Source organism: Rattus norvegicus, chromosome 16, assembly GCF_021556685.1.
Source record: "Rattus norvegicus strain SHRSP/BbbUtx chromosome 16, alternate assembly SHRSP_T2T, whole genome shotgun sequence".
Taxonomy (NCBI): Eukaryota; Metazoa; Chordata; class Mammalia; order Rodentia; family Muridae; genus Rattus; species Rattus norvegicus.
Genome location: NC_141549.1, coordinates 84674560 through 84689929, shown reverse-complemented (window position 1 = coordinate 84689929; position 15370 = coordinate 84674560). Strand labels below are relative to the sequence as shown.

The window sequence follows — 15370 nt, the reverse complement described above, 5'->3', positions numbered from 1 at the left end:
GTCACTGGTGATAGAAACAGGGAGGCAGTGGGCAGGCTTCACAGGACCAGCCTCCACACGGCGGGGGCAGCAAGGACCACAGGTACATTCTCGATGCCTTCTTCCAAGTCTGTACTGCACAGCTTACAGGGTTCTAAAAGAGCATCCTTGCTCCCCAGCTCCCAGTCAGATGCCCAGTCAGTCACCTGCTTCCTCTCATCCCTAAGTCACAGACTCTCTGGTCCCCCAGGATTAACTGAGCTTCTCACTTTGAGCAGTGCTCCATAGTGAAGAGTTGGGTAGTCTTTAGAGGAAAACAGTTGCTTGGAGGGGAACTGAGAATAAAAATGGATTTTAAAACACATGATTACTTTTATGCATGTGAGTGTTTTGCCTGCATGTATGTCTGTGTACCACATGTATGTCTGTGTACCACATGCACGCCTGGTGTCTGCAGAGGCCAGAAGGGGGCACCAGGTCTCCTGGGACTGGAGTTATGGATGGTCATGAGCCCCTACATGGGTGCTGAAAATTGAGTCTGAGTTCTCTAAAAAGCAGACTTAACTGCTGAGCCATCTCTTCGGCTCTAGTAAGAATGGAATTTTTAAAAATGCTATTCTCCAGCTGGCTTCCAGGGGTCCGTGATGTCGAAGGACCCCCCTTCCTGTTAGTTCTGCTATCATCTGAGTTCTCTGTGTGCATGTGCATGAGCTCCCCCCAACCCCCGCATCCTTCTTGTGTCCCCTGCCCCAGTTCTTTCCTGCCCTCTGCCTTCCCTCCCACTACTTGGCCCTTTTCCTGTTCTCTTACCTCCCTGCCCACGGTGCTCACTCCACCCTCCTACTCCATACCTTCTGGCCCTCCTGCTATTCCTTTCTTCCCCCCCCCCATGTGCCAGACAATGGAACCAAGCCAGATAGCACCCGCTCCATGGTTTGCTTTCCCTGTACACATCATGAGTACTTTCAGTGTGCACCTATCTTCCCAAGCCGGTCTCCTGCCCCTGCATCCTCTCCCCTCATTCTACCGCTATGGATGCAGAGCTGAGCAGCCTCAGGCAGCAGGGCATCGAGGCTTCCCCCACCTGCCCACAGCCTTCCACACAGGGCTGTTGTGTTTCTGTCTGCACAGCCCAGCTCTGTTGGCCTGAAATCCTGGGCCTCGCCCTCCCTTCTGCCACCCCCACGAAACTTCAGCACAGACCTTCAGGCACACCCTGGCAGCTGGGTGGACCTGATCAGCTCTCACAATCCGAGGTATCTCCAGGCAGCCAAAGGAAGCTGGCCCTGCTGGGTTATGACCTGCAGCCTGGGCCACTCCCACAGGACTGTTTAGCCGCTGGACTGCCTCTCACTCCACTCACCCTGCAGCAGCAGCTGTGTGAGTCCTGCAGGAACATGGAATCCCTCATGTCCTGAGTGGGGAGACCCAGGCAGAGCAACTCCCCACTTCTCATCACCCTGGAGTCCGGAGTTTCCATCAGCGTCTCAGGTGGGTCCTGAGACTGAGACCCCTGGTCTTTTAGGGGACTTAGGGGATTTCTGTGAAACACCCTGAATCCTGGCCTGAATCCTGTGATGGCAAGTAAGCCTCAGCATCCAGGCTTGGGACGGGGACAGGTGCAGGGGTACAGAATCTGATAGCACTGTCAAGGGAGTCTTGTTGAACTTCCCTGTTGTTCCTGTGACCACAGTGCCGGGTGTGCCAGGAGTGTCCTGGAAGATAGTCATGGCCACACCCTCTGAGTCCCAGCTCCTCCGGCCTTTTATTTGACTTAGGTCCCACCTGTGTTTGCTTTCTGAGCTGCATATCTGCCCACAGCTGCCACCCGTCACTGGATTGCTTGGGCTTCTGAGAAGCAGCTGTCCACCAGAGGTGGCTGTTCTACCCACAGCATTGGTACTGGGTCAGTGACCTCACCCTTGGCCAACAAAGCTAGCACTCCTGGAGCCCTGGGGTGGGAGATGTCTCGCCATGCTAAGCCCACTGGACCCAGGGTTTTAGGCCTCTTCCGAGGGTCCCGTCTGCAGTCAGGGGAAGCAAGGATCTTCTGAACTCACCAGTTTCCCTGTTGGGCCTTCCTGTTTAGCTAATCAAGATGGGCATGGGTGGGCTTGCCAACGCTGGTGACTCTGCTCTGTGGCCTTTCGGAAGCCGGTTCTGGGCCTGGTGTTACGGCCTCAGTCCTGGGGCCTCTCCCTGCTTCCACCCCTGTTGTATGTAAACACCACCTCCACACTCACTGCCACTGTGTTAGTTACTTTCCGTGTTGCCATGATGAAATACCAGACAAAAACAACTGAAGGGAGTAAGGAAGGACCGGTTGTGTTGACTCCAGGTAGTCCGTCCGTCTCTCCTGTGGGGAAGGCCTGGCGGCAGGACCCTCAGGCCTTAACACCACTCACTGTGTCCGCATGCGGGAAACAGCAGTGACTGGGGGGCTCAGCTCGCTTTCCCCTTTTTACTCATTCTGAGACCCCTGCCTCATTTAGGGTGGGTCGTCCCACACCAGTTAACTCCTTCTAGAAACTGCATCCTGGACGTGCCCTGAAATTTGTTTCCTAGAGATCCTAGATCCTGTCGGTTGATAATATCAACCATCACAGACACCAATAAAAAGTGAAGGCCAGTCAGAGGTGCACAGAAGAACTCCTTACTTCTGCCCCTGTGAACAAATCCCTGTAACGAAGGCCTTAAGACTCACCACTTCTTAAGAAAGAAGCTTAAATCCAGGAAAAACATTGGGAAAGCTGCACACGAGTGCAGTCAAGCATAAAACCCAGTCAGTATCATACCCCAAGGTCAGAAGGCTCAGAAGGGGAGACACAGACGGAGGCGGGAGGCTGGTCCCTGGGGAAATAGGGTTGGAAATGGTGGTCCCGAGGCTCCAGGCCTGATCTGAGAGGTTGGGTGGACATGGTTCTAAGCTGGAGCTTGTCTGGAATCAGACAGAAGGGACACCAGGAAGACACCTGGAGGCCAGTGTGCCCCAGGAGGGCCTGGGGCCGTGCGCTGTGATGGTTCTCAGGCTGCACCTCTGTGCAAGGGTGAGATTGGCTCTTTCCCTGATGCGTTTGGTGTAGTTGTTCTTGCACCATCTGGCTGAGTGAAAAGCTGGTCTTCTGGGGTTCCCAGGTCCTCCCAGCAGGGGTCACAAAGTGCCCGCTCCCCTCCCGGAGCCATGACTCCCATGCAGTGGAATGTTTGTCCCTGACACATCTGGTGTCTGGAGGATGTGGGACCCTGGCGATCTTAGGGAAGGGTTTCTGCGACCAAGGCAGGAGGAGCCTGCGGGCAGGACAGAGTACACGGTGTAATGCTGTATCTGTACCAGTCCGTCCCGTGTGGAGACTTGGCCCCCTGGACTCACCTGGACATCAGGTGCAGCTTGTATCATCGGTCACATGTGTCCCGGGATCTAATTCTTTTGGGCTGTATCAATCCACGTCAGTCGCTTAAAGTATATGTTTCAAATATGATACTTCTGGGCTGAAATATGGGTCAACAATTAAGATCAAACACTCTTCTTACAAAAGACATGGGCTCATTTTCAGCAACCCACATTGGATGGCTGACAACCACCTATAATTCCACCTGTGAGCCATTCAACGCAGCTGGCCTCAGGGACCGGTGCTCATGTGCGTGCGCGCGCGCACACACACACACACACACACACACACACACACACACACGCATGCACGCACGCAACTAAAAATAAAACAAATGTTTTAAAATAGCACATTTAAGTTCTATGCGCCAATACTGAGATTTGGCTGGTACGCTGATTGCGTACGTAGATAAGCCATTCCCTCATGGGGGCACTGGACTTCCCTTGCACCAGGCCTCTTCTCAGGAAGAAGTGAATTCATAGTTAGCACTCCCTTTCCAAACTTTGACTCAGTAGTTCTCACCCTGTGGGTGTGACCCCGTACTATATGTGATATCAGATGTTTACATTATGATTCATGAGAGCAGCAAAGTTACAGTTGTGGAGTAGCAATGAGATACTGTTATGGTTGGGGTCACCACGACGTGGGGAAAGGGTTGCAGCATTGAGATTGCTGTGGATGAACAGTGCAGCAAAGCCTCTGAAACAGGGAGGCTCTTCCCTCAGGAGGCGTGGCTGTTCCTCCCTCGGGGTCTTCCTGATAGTGCTGTCCCTGCAGAACCTGCGCCTTGATGTGTCAGTTTCCCTTCATGCAGTGCGGTAGAGCCATGTCAATTGCCTCTGTGTGCATGCATGTGTGTGTGTGTGTGTGTGTGTGTGTGTGTGAGTATGCGTGTATGCATGCATGTGTGTATATATGCAATGCACCTGTATGTGTACAAGTGTGTATGTGTGTCTATACATGTATGTGACTGTGTATGTATGTACAAGGGTGTGCATTTGTGTATGCATCGTGTGTGTGTATGTGGGTGTGTGTGGGTGTATGTGGTGTGTGTGTGTGTGGTGTGTGTGTGGGGGGGTGTATGTGGTGTGTGTGTGTGTGGTGTGGGGGTGGTGTGTGTGTGTGTGTGTGTATGGTGTGTGTGTGTGTGTGTGTGTGTGTGTGTGTGTGTGGCTGGAAGTGGGACTCAGAGTCCTGCCAGTCAAGGACTCTTCCACTCAGCATCACCTTAACGTCAGATTGTATTTTGGTGCGAAAGGCCTTGCCTGTCAGCAGAACCACATCACCCAGCACACTGAATGATTTGTGTCTCTTAAGCAAAACTCGCTTGCAGAGTTTTCTGCCCTCATAGCAGAACTCTGCTGGATAGGTCTGGGCCCAGGCTCATGATACTGGCCTTTGGGTAGGTGTACCTCTTGGGGCATCTGATGTAGAAAATGACATGAAATGACAGCTGTCATGCTACCCCAGTCCTTGAGAAGTGTGGTGAGCTCCTCCATCCTCTGGGCCTGCAGCTCTCCGACTCCTGGCCATGGCTCAGCTGCATACTCCTGAGGCCTGAAACTCATGTCAACTGCTTCCCGGGCTGTGACCCTCCATGGGTAGGGGTCATGGCTCAGCTGCCCCTGACTGTTGGAAAGCAGTCACCGACCAAGTAAGCCAGTCTCCCCATGCTCTAGACCCTCCTCCCGTGGGGAATCTATAGTGCTACCCAGCCACCCAGACCTAGGTCTGGTCCTGGAGGCTACTAAGAAAATCTTTTCTGCCCCTTGGCCTTGCTCTTTTCCCCTGTCTTCAATGAGGCTCCTTTGAGCATGTTCCTGAGCACACAGATGCTAAGGAGCCTACCTTTATCCACACTGCTCATTACTGGAGCAAAGCCTGAAGGCTCTCTTCCTGGTGCGGTAGAGGATGCTGTCGGGATGACACAGGCACCATGCAGGAGAGTGTGGAGGCACATGGCACACAATTGCTGCCAAGGCCCCAGCCACCAGTTGCCTGGGAAACGTTATTGCCGGGCCTCTAAGGACCACAAGAAAGCGTAGATAGGGCTCCTAGAGACATATCGGCACAGTGGCTCCATGCTTCCTGCCCTTACCCTGTCTCTGAGGGCTGTTCAATGGCTGGTACTCATCTGCAGCAGAGTGCTCTGAGTACAGTGGATCCTAAACAGAAGCAAGATGGGGACAGAGCTTAGCCACATGGGGCTTGGTCACTCACACAGGCACTCCACACACCCATGGCATACTGACACACAGTGGCGCACCGGCGGAGAAGTCCGGGGAGCTCTTGAGTCCACGCAAGGCATGGGCTCAGAAGGCAGGAGGGGCAGGAGAACTGGAATAAGGGAAGGGTTTGAGATGTGCTCTCAGGAGACAGCACGAGCCCAGAGGAGCGCTCCTCTAGCCCTGGGAGCTGCTTCCTGGAGAGCTGAGATCTGACCATCCTGGTCCCTTGTGTCTCCAGGGCCTGAGCAGCCGTGATAGGCCGTGAGGACATCTGTAAAGGAACACAGCCCACCCCCACTTCAGAGTGGGTTCCTTCCTAAACTCTGTTGGCTGTGTTGACCATATTCAAGGAAAGCATAGCTACTTTCTAGGAACCCCACTATTGATGTGGGCCGTGTGTCTACAGACCCAGAATGGAGCTAGGATCTTGCCCACTGTTCTGCACTGGTCTCTGTATACCACCTGCACCAGCGTACTCCACTTCTGGCTGTTCACCGTAGGACGCAGAAAAATGTCTCAGTTTACTTTAGGATGTCCCAGACTTTGGGTTTGGCTGGGAAGCTGCTGCAGGCTGGGCTGTATATGCATCTCAGGCGTAGTCTGCAAAAAGGACCAGGAAGGTGGTCTCGACATTATAAGGTGTCACATTTATGTCACATTGAAAGTGTGGGTAAGGCTCATGAGCTGTGGCTTTAGGGAGGGGAGGGCATAGCTCAAGTCAGGTGATGGACCATGGGTCAGACGTTGGACCTTCGGTAGTAAGCTAGAAGGGTCAGGACCTTGGAGAAGAGACAAGATTTTGTAGTGAGGGAGTCAGTCTCCCAAAAAAGAGTAAAAGGAATCATGGAGTGAGTAGTCAGGCCCACAAGAACATCTCGAAGCATGGACATAGGACAGCAGCCAACCCCTCTCCATTTGCACCAGCCTTGGTGGGGTCTCCATCCGCACTGACATATCGCTCACTTGAAGAACCAATGGGAACCTGTAGGTTGATGTCATTATGCAGGTAAAGGCAGGTACAGGATAGAGCAAGGCCTGTCATTGGACAAGAAGGAAGGATGGGTGGGAGAAAAGTTTTAGAGAGGCAGAGGAGGCCGGAGCGAGAGGAGGGGGAACAGCCGAGAGAACATGGAGGCGGAAGTTAACATTTCTCTCTGCACATTTACAGGTTGTTATGACTATTCTTTTTTTTAATATTTTATTATATATGAGTACACTGTGGCTGTTTTCACACCAGAAGAGGGCATCGTGATCCCATTACAGATGGTTGTGAGCCACCATGTGGTTGCTGGGAATTGAACTCAAGACCTCTGGAAGAGCAGCCAGTGCTCTTAACCGCCGAGCCATCTCTCCAGCCCTGTTATGGCTATTCTTAAGGGATGGATGTATACAGGATCTTGTATGTCTAGATGAACAAATTATATCTTATCTAGGTGGGCGGTTTATATCCTTATCAATTGGTTGTAAGTTAATTGCGTGGATGTATTGTACATTGAGCATTTAACACATAAATCTGGTTGTTGGGTCCCCGTTTGTTGAGTCATGACTTCACTGGGTTGTGGGAGTGTGAGCAGAATCCGTGACAGGAAGCTGTGTTAGGCTATAGAATGCTTGAGGCTAGCATGTCATGGGGCCACGCTAGCATGACCTGTGGAACGTGATGTGTGTGTCAGGTGTGGTAACAACCCGCCAAGGGGACAGCGTGTTGAAAGAGGTAACAGAGAAACAGCTAGAGTGCGCAGATCGACACAGTGGGAACTCTTGGGAACCAGGTCGTGCGCCTTTTTAAATTTTACCGCAACAGAACGTGCCATGTGCCTGCAGATCTCCCGTCATTGTGCACACTTAATTGTGCAGCCCCAAGCATGGGGCTAGGGACACAGAGCCTGGGAGAGAAGAGCAGGGGAGAAGGAACTGGCCAGCTGCACAGTTCTTGCTTCTGTCCCCAGGTACCTTCCTCTGTCACATGACAGACAGAGGACAGCCCTGAGCCTCCTCCTGTCCCTGGGCTTCCTAACAGTTTCTTATGTAAGCAGCTTGCTTCCCAGGACTGTAGGTTTGCTCTCAGTCCATGTGTGCACTGAGTGTGGGCACCTGAAGTCTCCCCGCCTCAAGCACAGTTAGGGGACCCTGGGCCTTCAGTGGCCTCCATGGGGTGGACCTTGGCAGCCGTGAACTCGTTTACACAGTGTAGTGCTGGGGTGGGTATACTCCAGTCTGCCTTGACTCTGGGGGAACTGGAAGTTGGACATGGGAGAAGGTAGTTGCTTCCCCACTGTGCCAACACTCATGCCTTCATCTGCTCTGGGCCCTAACGGTTGTCCTCTCCCTTGGGCCGACGAAGCAAGGTTACCCCATCAGAGTACAGACGCTGAGAAAGAGGCTGAGAAAGATGAGGAGAGTGACCGAATTCACCTGACAGGGGACAGGCCACCTGACCACTAGGGAGAGGATGAGGGTGGGTCCCAGACTAGGAGCCTGGCACATCAATTTACAGAGTCGTAACCAGCCCCTGGTGGCGTGGTCACCGCCAGAGTCCACACAAGGCTGACCTGAGATGTGTTTCATTCTGATGGCAGCAGGCAGGAACACCAGATGCTTGTGAAGCCAGCCCTGTCCGGGTCAGCTCCTAGGACGTGTGTCCAGTGCCAGAGTCCTAGTGCAAAGGCCAGAAGACTTGGCTAAAGAATGGAGAATTAGGTATAGATAATATTGGGGACCTCCCCCAGGGTGAGAGGTAAGAAGAAGCGAGAGCTACTGAGGTGATTTCTGACCCTGATGGCGACATGGGACAGAGAGGCCATCACATGACTGCTGTTCAGAGGAGCAGGCTCAGGGGCAAGCATGGGATTTACTGTCTCTGCTCACCTGGGAGTCTAGCCATGGACAGTGGAGGTAACCACTATACAGGAAGATGAAGTCTCGCAAGGCGCTCTAACAGCATCTCACCGGCTGTAGGAATGGGAGACTAGAACTATAGAACACTGCAGACAGTGCTAACAATGAGCCATGCTAACAGTAAGCTACAGTTGAGCCTACAGCCTGGGAGACCCCATTTCTGAGACCTCTCCACCACCAAATTTTTCACCCTCCGGAAAATTGGGAAGCCTGGTGGTTACACCCAGAGGAACAGCCTGCCTGAGTGAAGGGTGTGACGCCTTCCACTGAAGGGCTGTCTGAATGGTCAGGACCTGGTTAAGCTTGGAGCTCCTGTGGCTAAGGGCCTGCTCCCTCAGCGGTGTGGGTGGATAGGACCTGGATGAGCCTGGCCTCTAAGGCTTAGGTCCCTGTGCCCTGCTGTCCCTGTGGATGGAACCTGACTGAGGTGGGGCCCCTGCAGGGAGGGTCCAGACAAACAACAAGGCGCCTGGCTCTGCAGCCAGCAGGACTCAGCGGCTGCCAGGCTCTCAACAGTTAACCATCTGCAGCAGGATAAGTGAGCTGATTCCAGCTCCTTAATCAGGACATTGAATCCGAATCTGGGGCCCTGCAAGGAGCAGCAGCCGCTGCTGTGCTGCGCCTCAGCCTGTGGCACTCAGAGGACGGCAGGACTGGACTGAGCAGCGAAGCCAGGGAGACAGTATCCCCACTCAGCCGCCCAAGATGGAGCTCCACTGGCTTCCTTTGTGTGACCCAAGCCGGCTTGCCAGCAAACAAGTCATTGGGTCCTGACCAGTGTGGAGGGTGACAGCATGACTTTGAGCCTCATCTCCGTGCTGTCCCAGGACGTCACAGCCCTGTGGCTCCTGCTGAAGACAAGTGCAGGTGTGTGGGCTCTGATGTGTTGTAAGAGGCAGGGCGTGGGGTGGGTTGTGATGACAATAGACTAGGTGGGCTAGGTGGGCTGTTCTGATGCTGGGGTCCTATTGTCGGCTCAACCGAGTGTGTCAGAGTGTGATGGGGGCGGGGCATGTCTGGGCTGGCTAGGTTATAGAGAAAAACACCCATTTCCTCAGGGTGTGTTTGGGGGTGGGGGGGTGTGATGCCTTGCCCTTGTGGTCTGGGCTGTACCCCTCAGACCCTCCCTGAGAGTCCTTTGAGGACATCAGCAGCTGCAGCTGCTCCCCTTAGAGGGTGGCTGCCCACCTTCTTGGAAGGCTGGGGGAACGATCTCTCCTTTGTTCAAGATTTCCATAGACATGCGGCTAGCACATGAAAAACACGCCCAGAAGCAGTGGCATGGCTTTGGTTCCCTCCTAGCAGGAGTACCTGGCAAGGGTTATCCCATAGCTGCCCGTTTAGTGCCAGAGCCTGGGAACAGCAGGATACAGGAGTGGACACCATGGCATTTGGGCAGTGAAGTGGCTGTTTCCTGGGGGCTTCTGTGGTCGCACTTGGAGCTGGTTCTGCCTCTGTGGGAGGGGCTGTGAGATGCTACCAGCTGCCCGGATCCGGATCCGGCTTGGGCCCTAAAGGAACAAGGGCCCCAGGGAAGGGAACACAGTCACCCCAGGAAAAAAGAGAAGAGGAGGCTTGGCAGAAAGGAAGTAGCTCGGTTCCTCCGTTATTTCTAAGAGAGGAAGGACACTCCTTTTGAAGTTTTGTCACGGTTACATTTCCTGGTGGTTTTTCTGCCAAGCATTGATGAGTGACCCATAAAGGATTTTTTGCACATTTTAATGAATCAGCCCTCAGCTCTCTGACAACAAATAAATGTAGAGTAGCTGATTTTCCAGGGAGTCGCTAGGGGACAGTGAGAGGCCATAGAGGGTTCCCCAGCTTGTCAGAAGCAAGGGGCCACACAGAATCACATTTGATGCCTGCTTGTTTCTTAGCCTTGCGGCTCCCCTTAATTCTTGGTGCATCCTGTAGCTTTAAGATGCTGCCCCCGACTACTCCGAGGACTCCTGGGGAAGCTTGGTGAGATGAAGGTTGGGTGCTTTGGCTTCCAGGAACCATCCCTTAGATTTCTGCATAAACAGAAGCTAGGGCGTGTGATAAAGATGACAACAGACTTGTGTATCTGCTGGCCATTGCTCTAAGTGGATGCTCCCCTGTGGGCTACAGGAGCCATTTTTCTGGGGCATCCAGTGCTCCTTAGGTTGCCTGTGCACTCACTGGGGGCAAGTAGGCCTGGAGCCCTGTGCCAAAGCCAGGCTGGGAGGCCTTGAGGTTACCACTGGTGGAGTGGGGAAGGTCGTGTTTGAGCACACACACTCAGCTCTGTCTGTCTGTGATGCATGAGGCCCACAGGTACGTGTTGTCTCTGTCTCTGTCTCTCTGTCTCTGTCTCTGTCTCTGTCTGTCTCTGTGTGTGTGTGTGTGTGTGTGTGTGTGTGTGTGTGTGTGTGTGTGTGCGTGCCACACTTTGGTGACTCTGACAGACAAAATTGACCTTGCTCATCGTCTCTGAGTCCCCACCAGCCACCCTGTGCTCTCAGCTGTCCCCTGAATGTACTCATGGTCATGTGTGGTGCGGGGCCAGGACTTGCCCCTCTGCCTTGGTGGGGTTGGGCTCTTCCATGGATTGTCTCTGAGAAGCATCTCTGGCGAAGGTTGATATAATTGTTTGTTTTTAGATTTGCACCAGCCTTGGTATTAATGAGCGGTAAAAATCCCTCTGTGCAGTTTAGGGGAGGAGCACAGGACCCATCTCATCCCAGGAGGCTCTCAGCACCAGGCCATGGGGAGCCCAGTGTCCCTGGGAACAAAACATCGACAGGGCATAGTTAGTCCCCGAGGTGCCATGGGCACTCGTGTTCAGCCTCTGTTGTGGTATAGATCTACCTCACCATGCCAGTCCAGTCTGGTTGCTCCTCAAAGATACATTCCAAGACTCGTGCCTTTCCTGTCCTGAGCCCAGAGGGGAGTGTGGCCATATGGCTATGACTCCAGGACTGGGGTGTTTGAAAACTCAGTATCTGGAAACCAGCTCTTTCTGTACATGTAATACTATGAGATCCCCGACTGGGTAGGGGTAAGAAGCAGGAGCAGGATGCAGGGACAGGAAGAAGGGGCTGGAATATCATCCCTCAGCAGTCAGCAGCTCTGCCACCTGAAGGCACCTCCTATGCCTGGGTCGTGGGTTTGTTCTGAGCACTGACAACATGGGAGGAGACATTTGGAGGATGGCCATACGCTGATGCCCACTGTCTCTGTCTCATGCCAACTGTCCCACCGCTGGTCCTCTTGGGCTGTCTTGTATATACAGGAAAGGTCAGAGTGCTAAGAACCAGCAAGAATCTTCCTTCTGACACTGTCACTGCCCGGGCTCTCCTTCATCTTTGGCATCCTGGAGGGGAAGTACAAGGAGAAACTGGTAGAGTGTAGGTGTCACTACCTGTGGTGACCTCCATCGAGGGCATACTCTAGGCGATCCCCTCTCCTTAGCCTCCTGTGCACCCCCATGCTCTGGCCCATATCCTACCTCCAGGGAGCCTCTGAGACCTGGAGCTCAGCTGCAGCTAACACTCCGGTGTTTTAGACTCAGCCCTTGCCTGCACCAGTGGTAAGGTGGTACTGGGTGCCTGGCAATGTCCTCACCAAGCCAGGTTACTGCCGTCAGCAGTGTTAGCACTGCCCACAGGCTGTGCTCGCCAGGTGGAAGCCTCCAGCCCGCAAGGTGAGAATTCTCATCCCTATTTTGTACGAGGAGGCCATAAAGGAAAAGCAGGCTGCCCAGGGCCATAGCTCAGCTGTGTGTGGTGGGCAAGGCTGGCTCAGTGTCCGCTGCTCTGGGTCTGAACTTTCTGAGTCAACGGCTCATAGCAGCGACGAAACCGAGGTCCGAAGGTCAGAGGCTGGACACCAGCAGCAGATGCCGGACTCCGAGTTTATGGCTGTCCCTTCCTAGGCCACACAGAGGAGTTGTGGAGAGGCAGGAAGGCATCACCATTGATGGGAGTGTGCAGTAGCATGAACCTCACAGAAAACACACTAAAAATAGAAGGACTTTGTGATCCAGCTGTGCCACCCACTGGCCTACACCTGCTCACTGAGGTGTCATACCAGCCAAGGGGGTCAGCCTGGTGTCATCAGTGGCAAAGGGCACATAGTTCATAGACGCAGGGTTACAACTTAGCCATATAAAGACGTCCTGCCATTTCTGCAGCCCTGGGGGACCAGAGGGCCCTGTGAAAAGTGAAGTAAGCCAGGCAGAGAACTGACTGCTGTGTGCCCTACTCCTTCTGTGTGGGCCCTGAAAGGCTGCACATCCAGAAAGGAGAGGGAGGAGGAGAGGGCAGAGTCCTCTGGAGACCCCCTCCCTCCCCAGCATGACTGACAGAGCAGAGCCTGGCAGGTGGGCGGCAGCCCTGTGCTGGAGAGGCAGGCCCAGCTGAGGATGCTCTCCATGGACCCGTGTCTCTCAGACTCATGCCTCTGTGGGGTGCAGCCACCCCAACTTCTCCAACATCACACCCAGTCAGTGGCCCCCAGACACTGAGTCAGGCCTGTTTATGCTCTTAACACCTAAGAATAGTACTGAGAGGGGGCTGAGGCGCTGAGGAGTACTGGCTCCTGTTAGAGTCGGGGTGAGTGGTTCAAAGGATACAAAGTCTCAGTTACACAGGCTGGGCTGACTGAAGGGCACTGCAAGGTCGTTAATATCACATGGGGGATAGTTTTTGAGTGAGTCTGAACTCTACCACCAACGCAGACATGCATGCAGCTGAGGCAACAGGGTGGCCATGCAAACAATCTCATAGCGTGAGTAAACATCACACTGTACACCTCAGCCACACAAGGTGTCTATTTGCTGGTGTACCTCAGTGAAACCGGTGTAGACAGCATGGGTCACCAGGGGACACCAAGTGAAGGATGCCCTTAGGTTCTGCCCAGTGAGTAGAACAAAGCCATGGGTTGTGGAGTCAAAGGCTGCTCACTCTCTTATGGGGCTGCTGTCTCTGATGCTCCTGTGACCAGAATCCCTCCCTGTGTTTCTCTCAAGCTGCTCATGGCCCATGCTCAGAATTTAATGATTACATTAATGAGGTGCATTCTATAGTCCTGTAACCATGCTTCATGGGTCAGTAGCCATCCACAGTGTCTGCACAAGGGATACCTGACACAGGTGAGCAGAAGCAGGTATCCCTCATCCCCCGTCCTCCAGTGATCCCAGGTGAGGCTGGAGATCAGGGGTCCTGAGTTGTTTGGTGAGGTCCTCTCCTGATAAGGTGGTAGTGTGGTCTTCAGGGCCCAGCAGGCTCCCTGGCTTCCAGCTGTCCTGAGATAAGGCAGCTGAGGCATCTCCCCTCCCCAGCAGGGTGGGGCCGACCAGAATGTGTGTTCAGCTGCCAACAGGGCCACATGGGCTTTAAGAGGCCAGAGGGGAGAAAGTACTGGGGTCTGCAGGGAAGAAGGGCAGACTGAAACAGAGAGGGAGAAGACTGCATGTTACAGGTTCCACTCTGGAACTCAGGCTGGCCCTTAAACACAAAGGCCCTCAGTCCGTGCAACGCTCCATTCAGGAGGCTAATACCTCTCAACCACCTCTCATTCAGTGAACATCCTGTGCAACTGAGCCCCAAGCCTTCCCGGAACCCATGCCTCCGGGTAGACCCCGATCTGCCTGCCTGCGGTAGGTGGAGGAGGCAACGGAAACTCCGGGGGGCAAGGGCCGGGTACCTGCCCCTCCTCCCAGGCCTCAAATGTTGGCTGTGACCCACATAGCAACTGCAAGTGTCCCAGACCTGTGCCACGCCTCAGCTTCTGCACCGCTGCAGTCAGACTCTCAGACACTCTGTGCTCTTGAAACTTAATGACAATTGCAAAGAGCTTGATGCCAAATATTTATAGTAAAAAATGCCAGAGATTTAAAAATACTAACTTACCAAAAAAACTGTTGTAGTGACTAAGGTGTTTCTTAGTGAAGAGTAACCCTCTCCCTCCGATGCGCTCTGTGGGAAGAGACCTGGGTTCCCTCTTGCTCTGATATCCCTGACCCATGACCTACTGAGCTTAGCTGGGCATACATAGTGCCCACCATGTCTGAGCACAAGAAGAACAGGAACGTCGCTATGAAAACGTTTAGTCCTACATCCCTGAAGAGCCCTCGACTGGAATGAAGGTTTTTCTTAACAAAAACAAACGTTATTGGTGACAGAGCCTTGCTGATTGGAACCTGCTCCCTAGGGCAGTGCACATGGCCTTGTCTCCCTCCAGCACTGAAAAGGAGGACTCTTCAAAGCCACCTTCCGGCCACCTATGCTCAGATGCTGGGAGAGGCTACAGGCACCCAGCTGCCAGGCCCCTGTGACAGACACCTCGCCCACCAGTACTCAGAAGGACCAGGAGCATCAGAGTTCCAGTTACACAGCAGAGGCCTTCACAGGCCCGAGACTCATTTTTCTCCCCATGAGAACCTTGAACACTTCTGGCCTTTGGCTTTTGAGGATGATATCTTCCTCACTGTGTGTCCCACTGATGAGAAAGCCTCTGGCAGTGGGTTCAAGTGGGGCTGGTCCCATAAAAGGACATGTGACATCTTCCAGAGCTTGGAGCTTCCTCCTCCTTCCCAAAGGGCATGTGCCACCCCCAGGGCTCTCCATGAGCCTCTCACAAGCCGTGCTGCTCCACTGCACTCTACCTAGTGAATGGCTGCCACGCATAGCTGCATGGAGAACCGGGCCTTGGGGACACCACCTCTATGCCGTCTGGATAATTTGAGGTGGTCATGTGCTATCAGAAGGTTAAAATGTAACCTTGATGGAGGAATTCTCTGCGGCTCTCCTGCTGTGTAGAAAGCTGTAGAGCATTTCAGGAGAAGGCTTGTTCTGTTGCCTGGTGGGTTGGAGGGCGCCATGGCCTCTTCATAACCTGAGCATCATTCTATAT

The 15370-nt window shown here is 53.6% G+C and overlaps 1 protein-coding gene across 37 annotated transcripts in view; it reads left to right on the top strand.

Moving 5' to 3' along the window:
- The window catches only part of Mcf2l (MCF.2 cell line derived transforming sequence-like), a 145625-nt gene that overhangs the window by 63472 nt on the left and 66783 nt on the right, over positions 1-15370 (top strand). For 5 of the 37 annotated variants that reach the window (XM_087587431.1, XM_087587427.1, XM_087587429.1 and 2 more), the window contains exon 1: positions 9066-9361. The exons of 28 other annotated variants lie outside the window; for them this stretch is intronic. In XM_087587431.1, the coding sequence (XP_087443557.1) occupies positions 9289-9361 (73 nt within the window). In that variant the 5' untranslated portion in view covers positions 9066-9288. Of the gene's footprint in view, positions 1-1176; positions 1471-9065; positions 9362-15370 lie in introns of those variants that run through there. 4 more of the 37 variants (XM_087587435.1, XM_087587424.1, XM_087587434.1 and 1 more) reach the window with 3 other exon arrangements.